This window comes from Siphateles boraxobius, unplaced genomic scaffold, assembly GCF_051911475.1.
Source record: "Siphateles boraxobius isolate OS27281-9 unplaced genomic scaffold, OSU_SipBor_1 61, whole genome shotgun sequence".
NCBI classification, from domain to species: domain Eukaryota; kingdom Metazoa; phylum Chordata; class Actinopteri; order Cypriniformes; family Leuciscidae; genus Siphateles; species Siphateles boraxobius.
Genome location: NW_027509188.1, coordinates 8,658,456 through 8,683,675, shown reverse-complemented (window position 1 = coordinate 8,683,675; position 25,220 = coordinate 8,658,456). Strand labels below are relative to the sequence as shown.

The 25,220-nt window shown below is 39.5% G+C and overlaps 2 protein-coding genes across 2 annotated transcripts in view; both read left to right on the top strand.

Annotated features, from left to right (window-relative positions):
• The window catches only part of LOC143718351 (uncharacterized), a 39,589-nt gene that overhangs the window by 3,486 nt on the left and 10,883 nt on the right, over positions 1-25,220 (top strand). The gene's annotated exons all lie outside the window — the stretch shown is intronic.
• Positions 4,548-5,928, top strand: LOC143718353 (uncharacterized). Its single transcript, XM_077209448.1, has one exon. It carries the CDS (start codon positions 4,802-4,804, stop codon positions 5,687-5,689), a length of 888 nt encoding a protein of 295 aa, XP_077065563.1. The 5' UTR covers positions 4,548-4,801; the 3' UTR covers positions 5,690-5,928.

Here is a 25,220-nt window from a genome sequence, read left to right as displayed (position 1 = left end):
GTAGCTGCACACTGCACATGTTTCTACTGATGATGAGAATGAGGTCGTCAGCGATGCTGATGGAAACTTTTCAGATGCTGATGTGAGAATGAATTTCTGATCTTTTCTTTTTACCCAATGTTTTTTGCATACATTTGTAAATATGTGTTCATATCTTTTGTTTTAATGAGTAATAAATGCACAATTTCTGACAGGAAAGCTTTTCTGCTGATGACAAGGATGATGTTTTTAGCACAGCTTATGAGAACTTTCCACAGACTCGTGTGAGAATAAAGTTTAGAATATGTATCTAGTCTATAGCCTCATACCTTTTTTTTTTAAAGCTTCTTTATGCATCAGCTTGTAATAAGTGCAATATTTACATTCTAGATTGTCAGAAACCACTGTGCAGTTTGTGAGGGAAGCACAGAAGAAAGAGAGGAGTGGTGTGCCAGTGAGGAAAAAATATATCCAAATGCCAAAATCACTAATGAAGAATCTCTCCTGTCTATACTTGCCTACAGCCTAAGGCATACAACATCCAAAGTGGCTTTGAGTGACTTGTTAGATCTGATCAATCTCCACTGTCCTGATTCAACCAATGGCGTTCCAGATAGCTTGTACAAGTTCATGAAATCCTTTCACTGTGACACTTTTGAAGTCCAGTATATTTGCCCATCCTGCCAATATTTATTTGGTAATGAAATCCCCACCCACTGTGCTTCATGCAATGGTACTCCAGGAGACATGCAAAACCTAATCAAATCTGGCTCTGTCTTTATCAAGTTATCTATTTCAGATCAATTACGAGGTAAATTTCTGGATACAGATTTTTGTCAGTCTTTGAATTACAAATGGTCAAGGACGAAGCGCAACTCACAAAATGTTGAAGACATATTTGATGGCACTATGTACAAATCTATTGATGCACTAAATGACCCAAATTTGGCAAATATTTCAGTGTCATGGAATGTTGATGGTGTTCCAATTTTCAAATCTTCTCCTTTTTATATCTGGCCACTTCAAGTTACAATCAATTAGCCGCCCCCTAATCTGAGGGCAAAGTATGTCATTCTTGGTGGTTTGTGGTTTGGGCCAAGAAAGCCAGAAATGAACATGTTTCTGCAATCATTTGTTAATGAATTGCGAAGTCTTGAAAACCAAGGGTTACCTTGTCAGTGGAAAGGTGAAAAATCATTAGTCCATGTTTACAGTTTGCTTTGCATTTGTGATTCAGTGGCTCATTGTGCTGTACAGAATGTCAAGCAATTTCATGGAGAGCATGGTTGTAACTGGTGTTATCAAAAGGGTGAAGTTGTAGAAAAGGGTAATGGGTTTACAAGGGTGTATCCTTTGCAGTAAATGGAGCCAGTGCTCAGATCACACAAAAAACACACTAAAGATGCTCAGCAAGCTTTTGATTCTGGAACATGCATAAATGATGTAAAAGGTCCATCTCCTCTAATGCTGCTGATGTTTTTTAACATGGTTTCTGGATTTGCATATGATTAAATGCATGGCATATTACTTGGTGTTTGTCGCCAGCTGACTACCCTATGGTTTGACTCCAAATAACATACAGAGCCTTGGTACATTGGAAGAGAAGTCGATGAAAATTGAAACAAGGTTACTTGCCATTAAACCACCTGCAAGTATAACCAGACCACCCCGTTCAATTTCTTTGCGTAAATATTGGAAAGCTTCGGAATACAGACACTTTCTCTTATTTTACAGCCTTCCTTGTTTGTTCGGCATTTTACCCAGAAAATATCTTGACCATTTACTACTTCTAGTACAGGCCACATACATTCTCCTTCAAGATTCAACCCCCCCCCCCATCATGACAAGTGTCATGTGTCTTATAATGTCCACATACTTGTACATGCAGCAGCATCTGTGAAAAATTGGGGTCCTTTATGGAGTCACAGTGCATTCTTATATGAGTCCCAGAATGGACACCTTCAGAAACTCTTTCATGGCACACAAGCTGTAGCAGAACAAATTGTTAACATGTTTAACCTTTACCAGCATGTTCCACGACTCATTGCTACTTTATTCAATGATGAACAAACACAGCAAAGCAAAAGCTTTGTTGAAAAAATGTTGGGAGGCACCAAGATTGTGACAAAGTGTATTGGTAGTTCTAGCGTGATGTTTCTTGGATGCCCACATGTACGACACCCAACCCCAATAGAGTCTTATCTCCTTCAAGAGTCAGGTTTTAGTGCAAATAAAGCTTTCAGTTTTTATTCTAGGGCTGTGGTTAATGGCAAACAAATTCATTCAAAAGGAGCAAAATCTTTATCTAAAAGAATCAACCATGCAGTTCAAACCAAACATGGGTCTGTAGCATTAATACAATCATTTATAGATGTAGTTAATGCGCAAGGAGAGGGTCATACCTTCATTGATGTTATGAAAACAACAAGTAATGACATCAGCAAAGACAGAGAATCAGGGATAACAGCAACAAGCATTTTAAAAGAAAGAGGGATAGTGTAGTGTGGGTTCAATGTGGGTGTGATGGAAGAAGACAAGGGTCGGCTTGACTGGAACTCGTACACTTTATTTACTTTTTAAATATAGAACGATAATGTGCGCGAGGTGCGCCTTCACCATAGAAAACTCTATAGCAACGTTCACAATATACTCTTTCCACTTATAAATAACTCAGTCCAGCAAGTTTCCTTTTCTCCAGTCACGGGTGGTGTACGAGTCCACAGTCCTCCTCTCTCTTCCCGCTCTCTCAGACCAGCCGGCTTTTCAACAGTCTCCCCACGCCAATCACTGCAATAAGAAACAGGTGTTCGTCATTTTGCACTTGACCCACTTACTCACCGCTCGGCTCCGGCCTAGCTCTCCACTACAGACTCCGCTAAACCACGCCCCCCTTGCCACAGATAGACTCAGTTGAACTTATCAAATGTACAGACATACATTCAACCTGTGTCTATCTCAAGGGCCTTCCAGGTCTTGCAAATAATTTGTTTTGCATCCAACCAAATAGATGGGAGTTGGATTAAAAATAAATTGCTGGTTTTGCATCTTAATGTTATAAAAGGTAAAAGTGTACAGTACACACAGACTCATATCTCTTGATTGTATATCTGGGTTTCTTAGCTTGTTTGCTGTACACTGTGTCACTCAGCTTTTAGGCATTTTTCTGTCTTTTGTTATATGTCATAAATGACAAAGAGGCAGCCTCTCGCAATGCAAAGTCAATGGAGACGGTTGGATTGTACCCCCCCCCCCCCCCCCCCCCCCGGTGGGCGTGGTCTTCAGATTATGACGCGTTGCGCTGTCTCTATAGACATCGTCATCGTTTGTATCTCCCCGTTCTGTGATTGGTCCCCTCACTAAGGCGAAAATCTGGTCCATGGAATCCAGGCTGCCTAGCAGCGTCAATAAAATCGCGCTGCCCACAAGGCAGCATGGGGAAACCCAGGCTAGATTAAGGCTATAAAAAACACATACTAAACTTTTTTCATGACTTTTGAGCTTTGGATTTCACATAACACAATATATTGATTTTACTTTTGTAAGACACTTTTGTGTTAGAAAGGTCATATGCAAGAGAGTGTCAATGGCCATGAATATCAATGGATTTCATACCAGGAGTGACAAAAAACCACCCCTAATGTTTGAATCTATTGTAAAAGGCCCTTATGATGATGTATTACTTATATCTATATAATCAACAAGTATTTTAAGTTCTTTAAGCTGGTTTAAGGAGAAAAAAAATGCAAGTGATCACCCGGTGCCTCCGCCGACTGAGATTTTTTGAACAATATTGAAAAGAGGTTCTGAGATTATGTAACACTCTTTAAGTAGCTTAGTACATATAGCAGGGCTGCAAAACTCAGTTCCTGGAGGGCCACTGTCCTGCAGAGTAGGCTTTCTGCAATAGTCGGTGTTACCGGTGTTGCACGGTGTTTAGCCGCACACCAGTTACATCACTTGTCAACCGTGGCACCGCCTCCCTCCGTGGTTTTAGTAACAAAAATAATTTAGTTCAGTTACATAACAGACACCACAATCAAAAACTGAATGCATCTGCTCAATTCAGCTTGAGCCGAACGAGAGTTACACCACAGATCAGCATGGTGTATGCCATGCCTCCAAGCTGTCTTATTCGTTTTGTTAATAGTATTCGCTTTTCTTTTGCACCAGACGAATGATTCATCATAAAAATTCATAACAGGCACTACTTTGAAGGGACCAAATGAAACATGATTGTGTATTTCTGCTCAGTTAGCTACATTGGGCATCAACCACATGTCAAACTCTGTAATAAATTTTTGTATACCATTTGTTTGATCTAATAACGTATTAGGACTGTTAAACAGATTGTAAACTAACAAAGGAGGAGAATGGGAGAGCTGTGTGTTCAGGTTCTGGTGTTCTCAGCACTGTCAATATTAGTCCGCCATGCTGTCGAAATAAAAGTCCTGTCCAACAACCAGTACGGCAAGACCTTAGTGATGGCTTACGTCACTTCAGAGTTCACATTGGCGGTGGGAATGCAACTAAGAAAATGGCCCCAGGGGAAAATTCAGTTCTCGGGGGACTGCCCTAGTGGCTAGTTCCTATAACCGAGCTCCGTTAACTACCCGGTGCAAAAGCCCCTATACCTGTAGTTGTTAAATAAACCTGAAGTACTTAAATAGCTAAAACTTAAATAGCTTGATCGGGTGCATTTAATTAAAGTTGAAGCTAAACTCTGCAGGACTGCGGCCTCTCTAAGATTTGAGTTTGGCAACCCGGGTGTATATAAGGATCTAGCTATTAAACTGAGATTAACCTTTGTCTTTTTTCAGACTTGATGGCATTGAAAGAGGAGGGTCAAGATCTGAATGGAGCAAAAGAGAAAGATAAGTACGAGACACAGAAATCTCTTAGCTGCTCACAGACTGAAAAAACGTCCTCACAAAAAAGGTCTCAAAAGACAGGGACTGAAAGTTATTTTACCTGCCAACAGTGTGGAATAAGTTTCAATCAACATGCAAAGCTTGAAGTCCATATGCGAATTCACACTGGAGAGAAGCCTTTCACATGTCAACAGTGTGGAAAGAGTTTTGATCTACAAGGTAACCTTAAAGTCCATATGAGAATTCACACTGGAGAGAGCCCTTACACCTGCCAACAATGTGGAATAAGTTTCAGACAAAAAGGAAACCTTAATAACCACATGAGAATTCACACTGGAGAGAAGCCTTTCATATGCCCTCAGTGTGGAAAGAATTTCAATCAAGATGGAAACCTTAAAGTTCATATGAGAATTCATTCTGGGGAGAAGCCTTACATATGCTCTCAGTGTGGAAAGAGTTTTGATCTACATGGAAACCTTAAAGTCCACATGCGAATTCACACTGGAGAGAGCCCTTACACTTGTCAACAATGTGGAATAAGTTTTACTCAAAAAGGACACCTGAACAGTCACATGAGAGTTCATTCTGGGGAGAAGCCATACAAGTGCCAACATTGTGGAAAAAGTTTTGATCTACAAGGAAATCTTAAAGTCCATATGCGAATTCACACTGGCGAGAGCCCTTTTACTTGCCAACAGTGTGGAGTAAGTTTTAAACAAAAAGGAAGCCTTAACAGGCACATGAGAATTCACACTGGAGAGAAGCCTTTTACCTGCCAACATTGTGGAAAAAGTTTCAGCCGAAAAGGTATCCTTAATGACCACATGAGAATTCACACGTAAGAGAAGAACCATTTTACCTGTCAACTGTGAAGAATTAGTTAAAGAGCTGCTTCCTCCTCATCCAATTCAGCACAGATCACCCTGTTTCATCGGCATTATTCCGTCGCTAACATTGCCTTAGAATGCCCTCGTTTTGAGACAAGAGGTTCACAGCCTGCTCGCAAAAGGAGCGATGGAGTGAGTCCCTCCGAGCGAGCTGGAGAGCGAGATTTACAAACGCTATTTTGTGGTGCCCAAGAGGGATGGGGGACTCTGTCCGATTCTGGACCTGAGACCGAACGCTTCACAACCGAACGCTTCACAAACGTGCGTTCAGGATTTGCATCTGTGGATCTGAAGCATGCATACTACCGTATTCAGATAGCAACACAGTTTGTTACCGCTTTGGCTGTTGACACTGTGCGTGCCCATTACATTCATATGTGCTTACTGTTGTTGTTCTGCCCTGTTTTCAGTGCAGCCCTCTCGCTTGAGCTGATATACTAATTTGGGTGTACCTGAGCTGGCAGCTCATTGGTCTAGCTCCACTTATCAGCTGTGAGCACTCCTAGCGGCGTTGGTATTGGTTGAATTGTGTACTGTTCTACTCCATGTTTGGTGCAATTTAGCCCTGTGTCTTTGGACTGATCTTAGCACTCTCACGGTGGGATTGAATACAGTACCCACAGCGAAGTGACCGCTCTCGAAAGGGAATGTCTCCGGTTACTGTTGTAACCTCGGTTCCCTGAGAGGCGTGAACGAGACATTGCGTAAGCTGCCGTGTTCGCTGCTTAATCAGCCGTGTAAACGTTCAGTCTAGATTCTGATGCAATTGTCATTCCTCACATTTTATACTGCCCAAAGGCTCGTCAGTATTTGCATATTTTGCGGGCATTTGCATTATTTTGGGGTATTTGTACTGTAAGAACAGTTTAAACTGAATTCTGTACTTTACACTCCTTACAATTTTGACTTAAGTACACACTACATTTTTTAAGATTATTTTAGTCCTTCGTCTGCACATCAAATGATAAAACAAAACAAAATGAACAAAAGCTCAAATATGCGAGCTTAACGCCAGTGCCGGAGTTAGAGGGGTGTTGACACCTCATTTCACCTCTTGTTGAAAGAAGCATTAATTTTGACTTTTGGCTGGGCACAGCACATATTTTAAATTAGAAGAACATACAGAAGAAGAAGGGATTTCCACAGTTCCTCAAGCTCTTTTTGCGATTGGAAAAAACTTCATATTTGAATTAAGTTTTAAAGTTTAGCACTGGGTATTCATATTGTTCAGTCATGTGACTAGCACGGAGACCGAGGCGAGCAAAACATCCATAGAACTGCATTACAGGCCTGTCAATTTTCCATCTCAAAAATAGAAAAACTAAAATATGTAAATGAAATCCAAGTTTTGGAAACCCGAGATCCATATCCAGCACCTGCTGCAGTATTTCAGTCACTAAAAAAAGAGCGAGACCTTGTAAAACACTTAACGTGAAAAACACTTAAAGTGCCTTAATGTACTAGAACAGTGATATTAAAATACCAAATTCCTTATTGATGATGAATACTATATATAGGCGAGATGAGCCTAGAATATGAACTGTTATTAGCCTTAGTCATTTGCTCATTGATTTCATTCTGTCCTGTGTATTATTGTTTCTGTGTATGTGCATCTACTTGTTTGTGTTACAGGTGGGCGGTATCTGGTGATAATATGTTGGGAGGCTGCGATTGGTTCTCCTCCACACCTGATCCAGATATAAGAACCGCCCCAAACTCTCAACAAAGGCCACTATTGTGCCATTGTTGATCATAACCACTTTGCTATTGTTTTGTATCATCGTCTAGTCTATAGTGTCGTATCAGAGAGATTGTGAGTGTTTATTTGAGATTGTGCTGTGAGTGATTATTTGGATATTGTGATTTTGAACCTCTGTTTATCCTTGTTAATTGACCCATGCCTATTTTAGTACGATTTTGGATTCTGTTTTGCATTGTTTGCTACGGACTTGTACATTTATCTCCTGTAAATATTTTTGTATATATTTTTGCCAAATTAAGGGACGTAGGGGGTTTGACACCATTTTATTTTGTATATCTTTTCACATTGTTTTTTGTTGAGGGAGGTAGGTAAGTTTAAATTGGATTTTGTTTTCTTTTGTTTTAGGAATTGTAGAGGTTAAACAAAAGATTGGTTTTTTGTTTGTTATTTTGGCCTTGTCTGCCCCTGACGTTAAAACCTTTTGGAAATAAACATATTTATTGTTGGAATCTCTCTGGTAGTGAGACTCATTCCTTTTCCTGTTACGGCCAACCCAGAGTTTCCGCTAGAAAAAATGGTGCCGGTCAAAGTGACCGGCAGAGGTTTTGTTTTACGGACATTTTGATGATATGCCGGTCAAATATCGCCTCTTAATTAGTCAAGTTGAGGAAAACTGGAGGCAGTCTATGTAACTTAAAAAATGACATAATCAGGCCGTATAGAATGCAACATGTTTATTAGCATAACTTTCAAATAGACAGAAAAAAAACATGAACGTCCGATTCATTCAAAGATGAAATTGACTATCACCGTGAACGCGCCTATAGAGAGAAATGCATGTAATGGATTACATAATCAGAGAGTAGGCCTATCCTATTTCTTTTCGTTTTTAATTGTTTCGTTTAAAGACATTTCAAGCTTTCTATATAGATATATTTCTCATGTGTGAGGCATACGCTGAGTTTCGGTTAATTTATGATGAGATGCGCTCCAGTTCACGTGCAATGCAAGGGACCGCGCCCGCGCCTCCATGTTATGATTATATTGTCTATTTGCTTCTTATTTATTAAATCCAGGTAATTGGTTGATGAAAAAAATATTAAAATTAAGATACAATTTATACAAAACGAAATTCACTTTAAAGAAAGGCTTTCTACAAAACAAAACTTAATTAAGTGGCCAAAATCATGTCGGACCATGTCTCCCCCCGATATATATGATTTGAATGCATTTTTAACATTGTTGTATTTAAGGACTGGTATTTGTATGTGTGTTATCTTTAAATTTGTTTTATGTGGTGGACAATATTGGAACGTGACATTGGATATATTTATTTTATTTGCACTATCTATTTTATTTTACTATTTATTTTGTTTGGATTTTATATATTTCATGCATTTGCACTTATTTAATTTATATTCATTTATAGTATGAGTCCCTGATTTGTTACGTCCCAGGGCGTAATTATTATGTGTGCAATGTTTTGGTGTTTTTTTTTCTTTCTTTGTTCTCTCTCTCTCATTCTCTCATGTCCAAATGGGGGCCAGCTGATACGAATTACTATCATCTCCTGGTTCCCACTGATTGGCTCCTGACTAGGGAAGCTTGTGGATAAAGCTGGAAAGGAAAAGCCAGTTGGAGGAGATCCTCTTTTGACTCCAGGGTGCCCAGACTGTCTCCTCCTGCCTCACCCCTTTGCATGTGTGTTAAGAGCAATTGTACATCTTGTTGTCAATTGCTGACATTGTTGATTGTTGTTGATCTGAACTGACTTGGACTGCGGTTAAACCAGCTCTTTTTACATTCTTCAAACCAGTTACCAGACTCCTTTTTGATTTAAGTTTATTTTGGAAGCAGTAGGGAGGAGGATGCCATTTATGTTATGTCCACCTTTTTCTCCTGTGTTTGGCTAGAGAGGGAGGGAGGTAAGGTATTTGTTATTCTTTTCTATCTTATTTTGAAAGGTTAAGAAGGCTTTTCTCCTATAGTCAGAACTTTGTTTATTGTTTTGGCCTTGTCCCCTCCCGAAGCCTATTGATGCTTTCCGTTTCCTTTTGTACTTTGGATCAATCCAAATAAAGTCTTTTTGAGTTCTAAAAATCTGTGTGATTTGTGGAGTGAGACAGGGGAGGAGAGTTCTTGGTTGCCAACTTGTTGATAATTTCCTTGTTACTGCCTCCCTGACCCCTTAGACTGGGGAGGCACGTAACAATTGGGGGCTCGTCCGTTCTTTCTTTTGTTGTTGTGAAATTTTTAATTTTGTTTGGCTGCTTTAAACTTTGGTGGATGAGGAAGTCCTATATTAAAAAATATGGATTTCGATTTGATTAAATTTACGCTGTGTCCTACATTGGAGGAATACAATCGTTGTAGAAAGAAAGATCTGCTGGTGATAGCTGACTTTTATAATATAACGGTTGCCAAGGCAGCAACGAAAAGCGTGATAAGAGATGAACTATATACGAAATTGGTAGAGGTAGATGTCTTTCCAGAACTAATCTTAGAGCATGTGGTCGACACCGAAATTGATAATGAAGCTGCGTCCAGTGGTTCAAGTTCAGGAAGTAGTGTTAAAAAAGAGTCTTATCAAGATCCTCAAGTGGCGCTTAAGTTAAAAGAGCTGGATCTAGCGGTAAGTAAGCAGAAACATGAGACACAGCTGCTTCGTCTGAGAGCTCTTGAAATTAAAGCTGACCGTGATATTCAACTGCGTAGGCTTGATCTTGAGGCGCAAGGCTTCCGTGACCGACCAGTTCCTATACCGGCCTCTCCTACTGATCTAGTTGAGTCTAAATCTGACTTTGAAATAGGCAAGTACATCAAGCTAGTACCGCCTTTCCGTGAAGCAGAAGTAGACTCTTATTTTGTTGCTTTTGAGCGCGTCGCATTTAAATTGAAGTGGCCGAAGGACATGTGGGCTCTGCTGCTTCAGTGTAACCTGGTTGGCAAAGCACAGGAGGTGTGTGCGGCTTTGCCAATTGAGGAGTCATTGGACTATGACATTGTGAAAACAGCAGTTCTAAGGGCATATGAGTTAGTGCCGGAGGCGTATCGGCAAAAATTTAGAGCGTGTTCAAAGCAAGCCAAACAAACTTATGTTGAATTCGCTAGAGAAAAGAAATCGCTTTTTGAAAAATGGTGTCTTGCCAGTAAGACTACAACTTATGAAGAGTTGCAAGAGTTGGTCTTGCTGGAAGATTTCAAGACTTGTGTACCGGAAGGAGTTGTAGTTCATTTAAATGAACAAAAAGTATCGAAACTTTCTGAAGCTGCGGTATTTGCAGATGAATTTGCGATTACCCACCGAACCGTCTTTCCCTCTGGTCGTCAAACAAAAACTTCCTTCGCTACAGAGTCTGTAATTCATGATGCAGCCCGTGCTTATGTCAGTAAGTCTAGTGCTGGGAAAGCCGTCTCAAGAAATGTGGAAAAGAAGAGAGTCTGCTTTTACTGTCTTGATCCTGGGCATATAATCTCTGATTGTCGGGCTTGGAAACAGAAGACCGCAAATGCGAGACCTAAAAATGTTGCACTGGTACAATCTGTTCCTGACTTGATTACCACTGACACTTCTTCCTATTTACCATTTCTTCTGACCGGTTATGTGTCTTTGGCTGACAGTTCTGCGAATTTTAAGAGACACTGGTTCAGCTCAGTCCTTTATTCTGGATGGTGTTTTGCCCTTCTCTGATGCTTCATTTACTGACGAAAATGTCCTTGTTCGTGGCATCGAAATGGGCTGTGTTAGTGTTCCATTACACACTGTTAATCTGAAATCTGATCTTGTCACGGGCTTGGTTCAAATGGGTGTGTGTGACAAACTACCGGTAGATAACGTCATTCTTATATTGGGAAATGATCTTGCAGGTGGTAATGTCTTCCCCAGTCCAATAGTTGTAAGTAAGCCAGTTGTGTGCAACTCGTTGGATCTCTCTGGAAAATATCCTCTAGCTTTTCCTGTGTGTGCTGTCACTAGGTCCCAGTCACGAAAGTTTCAAGATGTTGTTGGTCTCGCAGATTCTTTCCTGGCTGTGCAGCCTAATCCAATAGAGTGCGAGTTATCAGTTGAGACTGAACTCGTGCCTAGTCATGAGTCCCAGCCCACAGCTGATCTTCCTCCCGTGTTCGGTAAGGACCATCTCGTTGTTGCGCAGAAATCAGACCCTACACTCTCAAAGTGCGTCAGTGCTGCAGTTGACCATTGTGATCTGTTAGTGGCGCGGGTAGGATATTTTTGGGACGATGGGGTTTTAATGCGTAAGTGGGAGCCAAAGTCTTTAGAAAGACACGATTGGCAAACAATTTTTCAGATCGTTCTACCTTCCGGTTATCGCTCTCAAGTGTTAAGATTGGCACATGAAAATGTTCTCGCTGGACACCTTGGTGTCACTAAAACATTTCAGCGGATCACTAAACATTTCTACTGGCCTGGGGTAAAATCCACTGTCTCTAGTTTTTGTCGTTCATGTGATGTTTGCCAGCGTGCAGGCAAACCAAATCAAACTGTTCCAAAAGCTCCTCTCAATCCGATACCAGTGATAGGAGAGCCATTTGAGAAGATATTAATTGACTGTGTAGGACCCCTTCCGAAGTCAAAACATGGGCACCAATACATTTTAACAATAATGTGTCCTGCAACCCGTTACCCAGAAGCTGTACCGTTGCGTACGTTGAAAGCACAGGTGGTGCTGAAGGAGGTCGTAAAGTTTTGCACTACATTTGGCTTGCCCAGAATAATTCAAACTGACCAGGGGTCAAATTTCACTTCAAAAGTGTTTGGAGAGATGTTGAAAGAGTTGGGGATAAAGCATCACATGTCTAGTGCTTACCACCCTGAGTCACAGGGAGCGATAGAACGGTTTCATCAGACCCTGAAGTCTATGATCCGTATCTTTTGTTTGGAAACTGGAAAAGATTGGGTAGACGGCCTACCATTGCTCATGTTTGCTGTAAGGGAATCTGTTCAAGAGTCACTGGGATTTAGTCCTGCTGAGCTTGTGTTTGCTCACACGGTTCGAGGCCCCTTAAGGTTGTTAAAAGAGCAGTTGGTAGGTAAGACTAATACATCTGTCTCGGTTCTAGACTATGTCAGTTCTTTCCGTGACCGTCTGCACAAAGCTTGTGAACTGGCAAGGGCCCATCTAGCCACGGCACAGTCTAAAATGAAATCTTGCTTTGACAAAACTGCAGTACAGCGCAATTTTCAGCCGGGTGAGTCTGTACTCATTTTACTTCCTGTTCCTGGCTCAGCTTTGCAAGCTAAATTTTCTGGACCATATGTCGTCGAACAGAAACTTAGTGACACAGATTATGTTGTGGGTACCCCTGATCGTAGACGAAAGAAGAGAGTATGTCACATTAATATGTTGAAACATTATGTTGCACGTGAGGTAATTAAACCCTCTCTTCCTTCCACATCGGTGTCTGAACCCAGTGTGTCAGTAGATGGTACAGTAGGTCCTGCCTGCGACGAGCTGATGCTGGCTAAAAAAACAACTGAAGTACGTCTGAACAATTCAGCTATAATGGATAATTTAGATTTACATTTATCCTATTTGTCCAAGAATCACAGAGTGGATGTTGTAGGGTTGTTACAAAAACATCCCGTTCTGTTCTCTGATGTCCCAGGAAGAACCCCGGTGCGGTCTCATGACATTGATGTAGGTAGTGCTCTTCCCATCAAACAGCATCCATACAGGGTGAACCCTGCAAAGCGTGAGATCATGAAAGCTGAAGTAGATTACCTGCTTAAAAATTCTTTGGCGGAACCCAGCCAAAGCCCCTGGAGTTCCCCCTGCCTGTTAGTTCCAAAGTCTGATGCTTCATTTCGTTTTTGTACAGACTATCGAAAGGTAAATAGCGTCACCAAGCCTGATTCCTTTCCCCTACCACGAATGGAAGATTGTGTGGACAGAGTTGGTGCTTCAAAGTTTGTCTCCAAGTTAGATCTGTTAAAGGGCTATTGGCAGGTCCCGTTAACTGCACGTGCACGTGAGATCTCTGCATTTGTAACCCCAGACAACTTCCTGCAGTACAATTGTATGGCCTTTGGGATGCGAAATGCTCCAGCAACCTTCCAACGCCTAATGCAAAAAGTTTTGTCTGGTTTGCCTAACTGTGAAGCTTACCTGGATGACATTGTAGTCTATTCAAGTACCTGGGAAGACCACCTCGACAGTTTAGAAAGTCTGTTTAACAGATTAAGTGATGCTCGACTAACCCTGAATCTGGCCAAGTGTGAATTTGCTAAAGGTGTGGTAACTTATCTTGGAAAGAAAGTAGGTCAGGGTTATGTAAAACCTGTTACAGCTAAAGTAACCGCCATTATTGAATTTCCTACCCCTAGTACCAAGCGTCAGTTACGCCGTTTTTTAGGAATGGCAGGGTACTATAGGGTTTTCTGTAAAAACTTTGCAATATTAGTTTCTCCCCTTACTGACCTGCTTAGTACGGTGAAGAAATTTGTTTGGACTCCTCAGTGTGAGTGTGCTTTTGTTGCCGCCAAAGACCTTCTCTGTAATGCCCCGGTCCTGTCAGCTCCTAACTTTTCTCTTCCATTTAAACTACAAGTAGATGCAAGTGCTGTGGGAGCTGGCGCAGTCCTGTTGCAGGATGACGGTGATGGTGTCGAGCATCCCGTCTGTTACTTCTCTAAGAAGTTCTCTAAAAGTCAACGCAACTACAGTACCATAGAGAAGGAAGCTCTGGCACTAGTGATGGCACTCAAACATTTTGAAGTGTATGTGGGAGGTAGTTGTATTCCTCTAGTCGTCTATACTGACCATAACCCTCTAATTTTTCTTTCTCGCATGTGCAACCAGAACCAGCGTTTGATGCGCTGGTCACTCTACCTGCAAGAGTTTAACTTGAACATTCAGTACAAGAAGGGCTCGGAGAACTTGCTGGCAGATGCACTCTCCAGAGCCTGTGATGAAGATTAACGGGGGGGGGGGGGGGGGGTTACGGTATATGTGATTGATGTGGTACATGTAAGATATTTACAAGCCATTGGTTGTAAATTTGGTGATGGGGGTGTTACATCCCAGGGCGTAATTATTATGTGTGCAATGTTTTGGTGGTTTTTTTTCTTTCTTTGTTCTCTCTCTCTCATTCTCTCATGTCCAAATGGGGGCCAGCTTATACGAATTACTATCATCTCCTGGTTCCCACTGATTGGCTCCTGACTAGGGAAGCTTGTGGATAAAGCTGGAAAGGAAAAGCCAGTTGGAGGAGATCCTCTTTTGACTCCAGGGTGCCCAGACTGTCTCCTCCTGCCTCACCCCTTTGCATGTGTGTTAAGAGCAATTGTACATCTTGTTGTCAATTGCTGACATTGTTGATTGTTGTTGATCTGAACAGACTTGGACTGCGGTTAAACCAGCTCTTTTTACATTCTTCAAACCAGTTACCAGACTCCTTTTTGATTTAAGTTTATTTTGGAAGCAGTAGGGAGGAGGATGCCATTTATGTTATGTCCACCTTTTTCTCCTGTGTTTGGCTAGAGAGGGAGTGAGGTAAGGTATTTGTTATTCTTTTTTATCTTATTTTGAAAGGTTAAGAAGGCTTTTCTCCTATAGTCAGAACTTTATGTTTATTGTTTTGGCCTTGTCCCCTCCCGAAGCCTATTGATGCTTTCCGTTTCCTTTTGTACTTTGGATCAATCCAAATAAAGTCTTTTTGAGTTCTAAAAATCTGTGTGATTTGTGGAGTGAGACAGGGGAGGAGAGTTCTTGGTTGCCAACTTGTTGATAATTTCCTTGTTACTGCCTCCCTGACCCCTTAGACTGGGGAGGCACGTAACAGATTATATGTTGCATATTCTCTTGTTGTTGTTTTTTTAAAAGACAAACCATCAATTTTTGGAAAAGAATTGATGGATTTATAGTGTTTAGAAAAAAAAAGATAACTTTGAATTTATCATCAACAATATTGTTGTTTGATTTAATAATCATTTTTCAACAGGATAAATTGAATATTCACAAAATGTGTGGGTCTAGGTAAAATAAATTATTTTCCTGAAAACTATTGAAATGGATTTATATCGTTTTGGAAAAGAGCTCCTTAGTGCTGATGTTATCGGATTTTCAGCTGATATTCTCAATTCATTCAGTTAACGGACGGTCTGAGGTAAAGTGTTCAGACTGCAAGCTCAGCAACGATTGTATTTAATTGTACAGTACAATCATAACATTTCAGACATTATCTTAATTCCATAATGTCTTTAAACATAACAATATTGCTGGCCATAAACTGAGAAAGAGTGCGTCCGGTGTGCGATACCTCGAGTTGTCCTGGACGCGACGCGGCGCTGCGCTTCTCGAGTTAGGCTAACGTTACTGAGCTGAGGACAGCGACACAAGAGCTACACAGGTAGGTTACTGAGTCGCTGTCCTCAGTGCCGCAGAAAAGCGCTGAAACGGAGATGAATTGGAACCTTCTATTAGGCATTTTTTATCGGACAATTTGACCGGAGAGATTTAATTTTGTCGGACATTTCATTTTTTTCCCGGCCAATGTCCGGTAATTACCGGACAACGTAAACCCTGGGCCAACCCCTAGCAGCCGTAACATGAATACAATGTATTATGTAATCCATATTGATTTTTCACAGGTGTTTTACCTATAATTTAAATAAATGTTTTTTTTTTTTTGTGTAAACTTGACAGATAATGTCCTTGAAGAAGTTTACCAGTACCTTTTCCAATTTTCTACAGATTTTTTCGCCTTTAAAGTTTACCTAACTGATCAACAATTTTAGATACAAGGTAATAATAAGATGCTAATAACAAGAATAAATAAACAATTATTTATAAACTATTTCAAAGCCGAATTTACATATGATCGGTGTACTAGTTTTTGGTGATTCTATTACACGGAACGTGAAAATAGAGACACCAGCCACCATAGTCACATGTTTGCCGGGAGCCAGAGCGCCTGACATCAAAGCAAATTTAAAAGTGCTGGCTAATGCTAATTGTAAAGTTTCTATGATTATTATTCACGTCGGCACTAATGATGATTGACTTTGTTGTGGATTTTTCCCTAAACCTAACTGCGTACCTGGAATCTAATTATTGGACACTATCACTTTTGATCGATAGTAAGGTCTCTAGTGCTTTTAAATTGAACACTATCACTTGAGATTGGTAGTAAGGTCTCTAGTGCACTTTTATTTGGGGCGCACAGTTAAATCGCCCAAGCGTCTACTAATTGACACTAAAATCCTATACATCATTTATAAATCGACTACAGCATCCGTTTAAAATCCTATACTCCAGCGAGTCTACAAATCGACTACAGCCGAGTTTACATTGTATTAATTCTAACTTGTTTTCTAACTTACCCTAAACTAGCCTGCTGCGGAGCAGAAAATAACAGACAGACTACAGCAAATGTCCTTTAAATGCTTTAATCACGGCCAGGAGAGTTCTCGAGCAGTTCTCAGAGAATCTCCCTAGAAGAAGCAAGGCCGGTGGATCTCTGACAAATCCCATTGAGAATCCCACCAGTAAACACGAATACAACAGTTTTTATAATATGACATGATACATTATCACGAGTTTTCAAACCCAGACATCTCAAAACAGAATCAACAAGACTAACATATCACGCTCTGCAAGTCCCCCCTTTCATTACCCTTTGTTAGTAACATCAGCAAAATATCCTGTATCATCAAAAAACATTGTGTGGGGTTAATATTTTAATCAATCATTTCACAATATAACGGTTAGTCCAAATTCAAAGTTCCATTTACCAAAGTTATATTAAGTCAAATGTTTAGGAGGTTGGAGTTTGTCTGATGGCTACATCCTAGAGAAAAAGGAAGTAAGCTCAATTTAGATTTATTGTTAGAATCAGGAATGGAAGTTTTAGTCATCTTCAGACATAGGACCAAAGGAAGTGTTAGAACTTATCATGAGATGTTAGTATAATTCATATCTTTGTGGTTAGATTTTAAAAACATGGTTAATTTAATATTCAGTTTAAAATCTCCACCACAACTTCGCCAGTCGGAGATCCCTAAAATTAACGTTAAAGAGGTGTGTGAACTTGCAAGTACGATCTCGGGCACTGTAATTTGCTCTGGGGCAGACCCCCATACAGAAATGTAATATATGTCAATATAAGAAAATTACATATATAATGTCAGTGCCCATGTATGTCTGCTGCCTATATGAGAATATATGCAAAATTCATATATATAAAACACATAGACATATATGAAACATATATTTCAAAATATAGCAAAAATGGCCGTTTTCATGTAAGTGCCATATATTTTCCCGTATATGCACATAATGTTAAATATATATAAGACGCATATATGTATGCATATATATACTTATTTCAATGCATCAGTATCACATGCATGTATGTTTACATACATTTATTACATATGTGGGAAACAAATATTTATGTCACATATTTATGCTTAATGTTGTGTAAGGAACTCAGCTTTTGGAAATATTAATAATCAATAATATCTTGTTATTATTAATTATAAATATTTGGGTCAGTTAATTGGATTAACTTGATGTGGCTGAATTAATATTACAATCAATTAATCAGTTCTTCCAACGAACTCTTTTGATTATTAATTTATTCTAAGAAAAGGGTATCTTCCCTGGCCACAGAAGAATAATTATTTCTTCGCCTGTACAGTAGGATAGGATGAATAGGATGAAATTGGAAACCGGAAGAGGGTCTATGAGAAGAACCATCAGAATTTCATTTTCACATTTCATTGAATTGAATACTTGCATTTGTAATGGGAACAATTCTTGAAGTTGTTGAAAATTGAAGTCGTTGATGGTTCCGGCAGTGTCAAGTGGAAGTTGGTTGAGCGTTCTCTTTCTCCAGGAACGTATGGCTGGTTTGGTCAAGGCCTGGGACTCTGTTGAGGCCACGCCGAGCACCCAGGAAAAGTGAGGAAGTCGGAAGGATGGGTGATTGGAGTCGTTGTTGGTTGGAGTCTTTGTTCCAAAACTTTTGAGATTGTCCTTGGTTCTTTGTGAGAGAGTCATCTCTCTCCTGCCTGAGCCCATATCTGGTTGGAATCGAGGCCTGCTGGGCCCTGGGGCCCCCGTGGAGGGGGAGGGGGTTCCCCAGAATCACCAGAACAGTGTTGCGGCTGGATGAAAGAACTAAGAGAGGGAGGTCACATGTGGACTGTCTCTAATAAGGCCTGGAGAAGATCCTCCCCTAAGGGTTGAACTCGACCAATCAGAAAGGGGACATGTCTGAGAGGGAAAGTGGCTCTTAGTTGATTTACGGATCTTTGTCCCATAATATGATTATACCTTCATTAATGCTAAAATAGCTATAACACATCCACACTGCATTCTAGAAGAAGGTGATGTACATCAAAGTGTGAGTCATTAAATGAGGATTAGTTGGGTAGGAGGCATTATACAGGTGAGGTTACATTGATCGTTAGTTGGTTGTATACCAGGATACATACCCTAATATATACCTAATAGTACACGAGACAGTAAACCATTTACACTGTTTCTTTCACAGTTTTATGCATGCTCATTTATAGATCAGTTAGTCTATGATAATGCAGCAAAGTCTGTTTTAAAGAGGGTTTCTGTTTCATAGTCTCTCTCTTGAGTATGTGGCCACATTCCTCGGAGGTCGTAAATTCTCCTTATCATGCCCTGTAACATGACACTGTTTCTGCCCTTGTGTTTGTTCATTTGGGCTGTGTGAGGAGTTTCATAAACCTTTGTATATAATGAATAATTAGTATGTGTCTGATTGGTCCATACCCTACAGTTGTCCATATATGCGAGAAACCAATACAATACTGTAATATATGCAGATATATGGTATCATATATGGATGAACTCAAATATTTTGTTCACATGTTTGGACACATAAATGTTCATATATGTTTCAGGCATATATTGTGTTTTCAGATAAGTCAAATATATGTATAGATATATGTCATGCTATTTAAAATATAAGTACATATATGGCCATATATTACATGTTTTTATGGGCCTGACCTGTTGAAAAGCGATGGTATTCATCCCTCCTGGGATGGTGCTGCTCTTCTCTCTAGTAATATGGCACATAGTCTTAGATCTCAAACATGACAATCTGGGGCTCAGGTCTGTCACCTAGATATCATCATATAGAGACTGTGTCTGTTCCCCGATTTAGGAAATACAAAAAACTTCCAACCCCATCTAAGGGTAAACATTTAATTGATGTTAATGTTGATAAAAAATAGATATAATACAAATGAACAAATGATAAAGCTTGGGTTGCTGAATATTCGATCCAATCACTTATTGTTAATATGATCACAGACTATAAACTAGATGTATTGTGTTTGACAGAAACCTGGCTAAATCCAAACAATTACATTACTTTAAATGAATCCACCCCCCAAAATTATGGTTATAAACATGAAGCTCATATGAAAGGCAAAGGGGGAGGTGTTGCTGTAATTTATAGTAATATTTTCAGAATTACTAAGAAGTTTAGTTTCAAATGTAATTCGTTTGAAGTGTTGGTGCTTAATGTAACAATATCCAGCGTAAATGATAAATCACATTTGAGATTTGTGCTGGCTACTATATACAGACCACCAGGGCACCATACAGGCTTTAACAAAGAATTTGCTGACTTTCTATCAGAGTTAGTACTGTCTGAAGATAAAGTACTAATTGTTGGTGCTTTTAATATATATGTAGATAATGAAAAAGATGCATTGGGATTGTCATTTAAAGACATTCTTAACTCTATTGGAGTTAGAAAACATGTGTCAGGACCTACTCATTGCCGTAATCATACTCTAGATTAATTCTGCAGCAGAGTGATGACATCTCAGATCATTATCTAGTCTCGTGTAAACTTAATTCAGCCAAGGCTGCAAAGCCAACTCTGTGTTACAAATATGTTATACCTATCACTTCCTATCACTAAAGATTGTTTTATTAATAATCTTCCTTATCAGTTTCATCATCTCAGCATCCCAGATAGCTTAGAAGAACTCGATATTGCGACAGAAACTTTTAACTCTTTCTTTTCCAGCACTTTAGACACAGTTGCTCCTATTAACTTAAAGAAGATTAAAGAAAATAGTCCAATGCCATGGTACAACGAGCACACTCGGGCCCTTGAGAGAGCAGACAGAAAAATAGAGCGCAACTGGAAGAAAACAAAATTAGAGGCATTTCGCATTTCATGGAAAGAGAGCACGATTGCATACAGAGAGGCTTAAAAGATGCTGCATCTGCTTATTTTTCAACCCTATTAGAAGACAATAAAAAAAACCTAGGTATTTTAAACAGTGGCTAAACTAACGAAAAATAAACTTCAACCCCAGAAGTTTGCAAGCAGCACAGCAGTAATGACTTTGTGAACTTCTTTACTTACAAGATTGATAATATCAGGGAGAAAATTATAACTATGCAACTGTAACTGTATGCAACTATGCAACAGTATCGCATCAGGCAGTGCATTGTAGTCTCCCTGACGAAAAATTAGATTCATTTATTGCTATAGGAGAGGAAGAATTTTCTAAACTCGTTAAATCATCTAAATCGACAACATGTATGTTAGACCCTATACCGACTAAACTACTGAAAGAGATACTTCCAGAGGTCATATCCTCTTCTTAATATCATTAATTCATCTTTGTCATTAGGATACGTACCAAAAACTTTTAAATTAAACCGCTTGTTAAAAAAACGCAACTTGATCCTACAGAATTAGTCAATTACAGGCCGATCTCCAATCTACCTTTTATGTCAAAGATACTAGAAAAGTCAGTATCTTCACAACTATGTTCCTTTTTAGAAAGAAATGATATCAGCAAGGATTTTCAATCAGGATTTAGACCGTACCATAGTACTGAGACAGCTCTCATTATATTCACAAATGATTTGCTCTTATCATCCGAAAAGTTCAGTAAGGTGTACCACAAGGCTCAGTACTAGGACCGTTGCTGTTCACTCTGTACATGCTACCCTTGGGAGATATCATTTGGAAGCATGGCATTAGTTTTCACTGTTATGCTGATGATACTCAGCTCTATATTTCTTCACTCCCTGATGAAACTTACCAATTCACAAAATTAACGGAATGCATAGCAGATATAAAAAACTGGATGACTAGCAATTTCCTACTTCTCAATTCTGAAAAAACAGAGATTCTAATTATTGGAAAAAAAGCTTCCACATGTAATAACCTAGAATACTGTCTAACACTTGATGGCTGGTCTGTCAAGTCCTCGTCATCGGTTAGGAACCTGGGTGTGCTCTTCGATACCAATCTTTCATTTGAAAGTCACGTGTCTAGTATCTGTAAAATCGCATTGTTTCATCTTAAAAATATATCTAAATTACGTCATATGCTCTCAATGAAAAACTCAGAACAACTAGTTCATGCGTTCATGACATTATGGCTAGATTATTGTAACGCTATTATGGGTGGCTGCCCTACACGCTTAATAAACAAACTACAGCTGGTCCAAAACGCAGCAGCTAGAGTTCTTACATGACCAGGAAGTATGACCGTATTAGCCCGGTTCTGTCAACACTGCATTGGCTCCCTATTAAACATTGTATAAATTTTAGAATATTGCTGATTACTTACAAAGCACTAAATGGTTTAGCTCCCCAGTACTTGAGCGAGCTCTTAACGCATTATAGTCCTTCACGTCTATTGCGATCTCAAAATTCTGGCCAGTTGATAATACCTAGAATATCAAAATCAACTGCTGGCGGTAGATCCTTTTCCTATTTAGCACCAAAACTTTGGAACAATCTTCCTAACATTGTCCGGGAAGCAGACACACTCTGTCAGTTCAAATCTAGACTAAAAACACATCTCTTTGGCCTAGCATACATATAACACATTATAGACTTCTATAATTAAATGTTTGGCTGCATAGTTTTAGATCAGTACATTAAATCCTGATGTACTTGGCACATCATAAGAAGGATGGCGTCTACGCTAATATTAGTATCTCTGTTTTTCCCGAGGTTTACTATAGTCCGCCGGAAGTGTCAACTAGTCTCTCCCCTGTGAAAACAGATCATCGTTTTCACCTTCGAAACTATTTCAGGGAGTGCGTTCTCGAGACACCAGGCACTGTTTTGTGCGGATGGGCGGCCGGGGCGCATTAGGTTTTTTTTCTGTTAGAACGGTGTCGTCTTAGCGGCCCCTAAGTTTATAACTAATTATATTCACAACGGAAGTGAATCAATCAAGACTGTCTTTAGCTGGACAATAACTTTGTCCTAGAGCTGTGGAAAAGCCTAAACAATATGCTACGGTAATTTCTATTATCACTGTAAAGCTGCTTTGAAACAATCCATCCTGTTAAAAGCAATTTATAAATGAAGGTGACTTGACTTGACTTCTGCTCCTCTCTCCAGGCGGATGCTGCTGTTCAATGCTCTCTTGTTCCTGTTTTAGAGGGGAAATGTCTGCCTTTTTTATTGTTTGAGTCACTTTTCTAAGTTGCTAAAGTTTGCCAAATAAATAGAAAAAAATAGCTAAATTTGTTGCTATGTGCTTTTTTTTAAAAAAAATGTTTCTAATGTAGTCTGAAAAGATAAATCTAGCAACAAAATTGCTAATGGGGAGTGAAAATAAAGTTGGGGAGGATGCAGAAGTAAAAAAAAAACAAGGGGCATGATGTGATTGGGTGACAAAAAAACAGCTGTTCATTTTTAAGTTTGATATATTCAGATGCTACCATATAAAGTATGTGTATTATTATTGTAATTAGTTTCAGTGTGTGACTGGAAGAGCTTCAGCTACCATGTTCACATGCTGAGGCACATCAGCCTCTGTGGAGCTTTTTATTATGTTTGCCACTCCTTTCCTTGAGTGTAAATTAGCTCCATGTCATACCTCTGCAGTCGCATCATCAGTCGTAGAATTCTTGGAAACGAATGTTCAAGTTATTTTTAACGATGGCTATTACTGGCTTGTAATCTGTCTTTGCTACACATGTTGGTAAGCCGTGCGTACACATAGCTGTGAAATCTCTCCACTCCATATACTAAACCCAGGCACTCTTTTTCTATCTGTGTGTATCGACATCCAGACAGCCAGAGTTATTGTTCTCGATGCAAATGCGACTGGCCTCCAATTCTCTTCCTCCGCTTGTAGAATAACTTCACCCAGTCCATCTTTGGATTAGAGATGAAAATGAAATAAATTCTTGGCCGAAACCGAATATTATGAAACACTTGGCCGAATACCAAACACGTTTTTTTTGTGTGCATTTCCCCCCAATTTATTTTATAATTTTTTTTCTGCTTTTTAAAGAAAATAGCAATTACAAACCTACAATTTAAAAATATTTATTTAACACTGAACATTTTTTATGATTCCAGCAGACATTATACCAACAAAGCACTATATAACTTAAAATAAATAATTAAACTAAAAATATTTTTATTTTGCCATCTTTGGCAAAACTGACTGTTGAGAGAATTTAACATCCTTTATATACCTACAAAAAAAAAAACGTTTCCTGATAACCATATATATAATTTAGTTATTTTATTTTTGTTAGCCCTATATTAAAAAAAAAATAATTAAACAAATTACAAACAATTGACAAATATGAAAAATACTAATTAAATAAATCACATTTTTCAGGTACAGTAGGATTATTTAACATGTATACATTTATTTAACATCTTTCGTTGTTTGATTAACATTAATGACACAGGCAGGTATTTAAGACTGCTGTCACTTTAAAGACCGAATGCTTGGATGCTGGGTTCCTCCAGCTGGAAGCTTCTCCAGGATTCCTCAAACCCACACATTCCAAGGTGGGAGTTGAACAAGCTCCTCAGAGTGTTGGTTATGTGATCCAACACCTGCTTGCAGGTGGTCAAAAAGCCTTCTCCCTGGGAATTTACAGAATTTAATTTGATTTTTAATTTAATTACAGATTTTTAATTTAAATTTATTTCATGTGTGCAAGTGCAATGAGTTCACATATAATCGCAAAAAGTTTAGTTGATCGGACCGGAGGATGCAACGCAGCTCACCTGAGATGTCCATGTCACTGCAGTCCAATTTTGACTGGTAATTCACTGCTTCATGTATGAGCAGTGCGGTGTAGAGTCTCCTCTGAGGGCCCATCAGTTCCTGCAGGCGTAGCGTGAATATAGCAGATGAGTGGACGGGACCTTTGCAGTTAACGTGCATGCAGCATGGATAGACGTGCTCTGAACATGGGCCTGGAAAGTGCCAAGGAGTTGTCATCTTTCTGGCCAAATATGGTCAAGGTTTTTAGAATAGTCAGGTGGATATATGAGGCAGTGACTTGCTTAATTGACTCATCCAGCAGCTGCAGAATAAATCGTCTGTCATTTTTAAGGATGTTCATCGAGGCAATATTGCATGGGTTGTTTTTTTGGACTGTTGGACGAGCAAGTTCCCTTGGTGTTAGGTTCCTTAACTTGTTTTTGAAGGTTTCAGTCATGTTATTGAGAGGTTCGATGGCATTTTCTTTTGCCAAATGTCCCTGGTCATGACGGTTAGGTTCAAGAAGTAACCACCATCAACGCGTGCCAGCGTTATTCCTTGGCTGCATCGTAGTGCGTCCACCCCTGAAGAACTGCAGTCGCCAGTTGGACGTGTTTTTTCAGAATGGACCAGTGCGCTCGGAGATGCTGCTGCTCAATCCATGTAATGAAAGTCTGCTTCCAAACCCAACAACTCTGTCAACTGGATGATTAATCCATCAAAGTCAAAAGTCTGGGGGTCCACCAAACTCGAGTGGAAAGGGATTGTGGAATC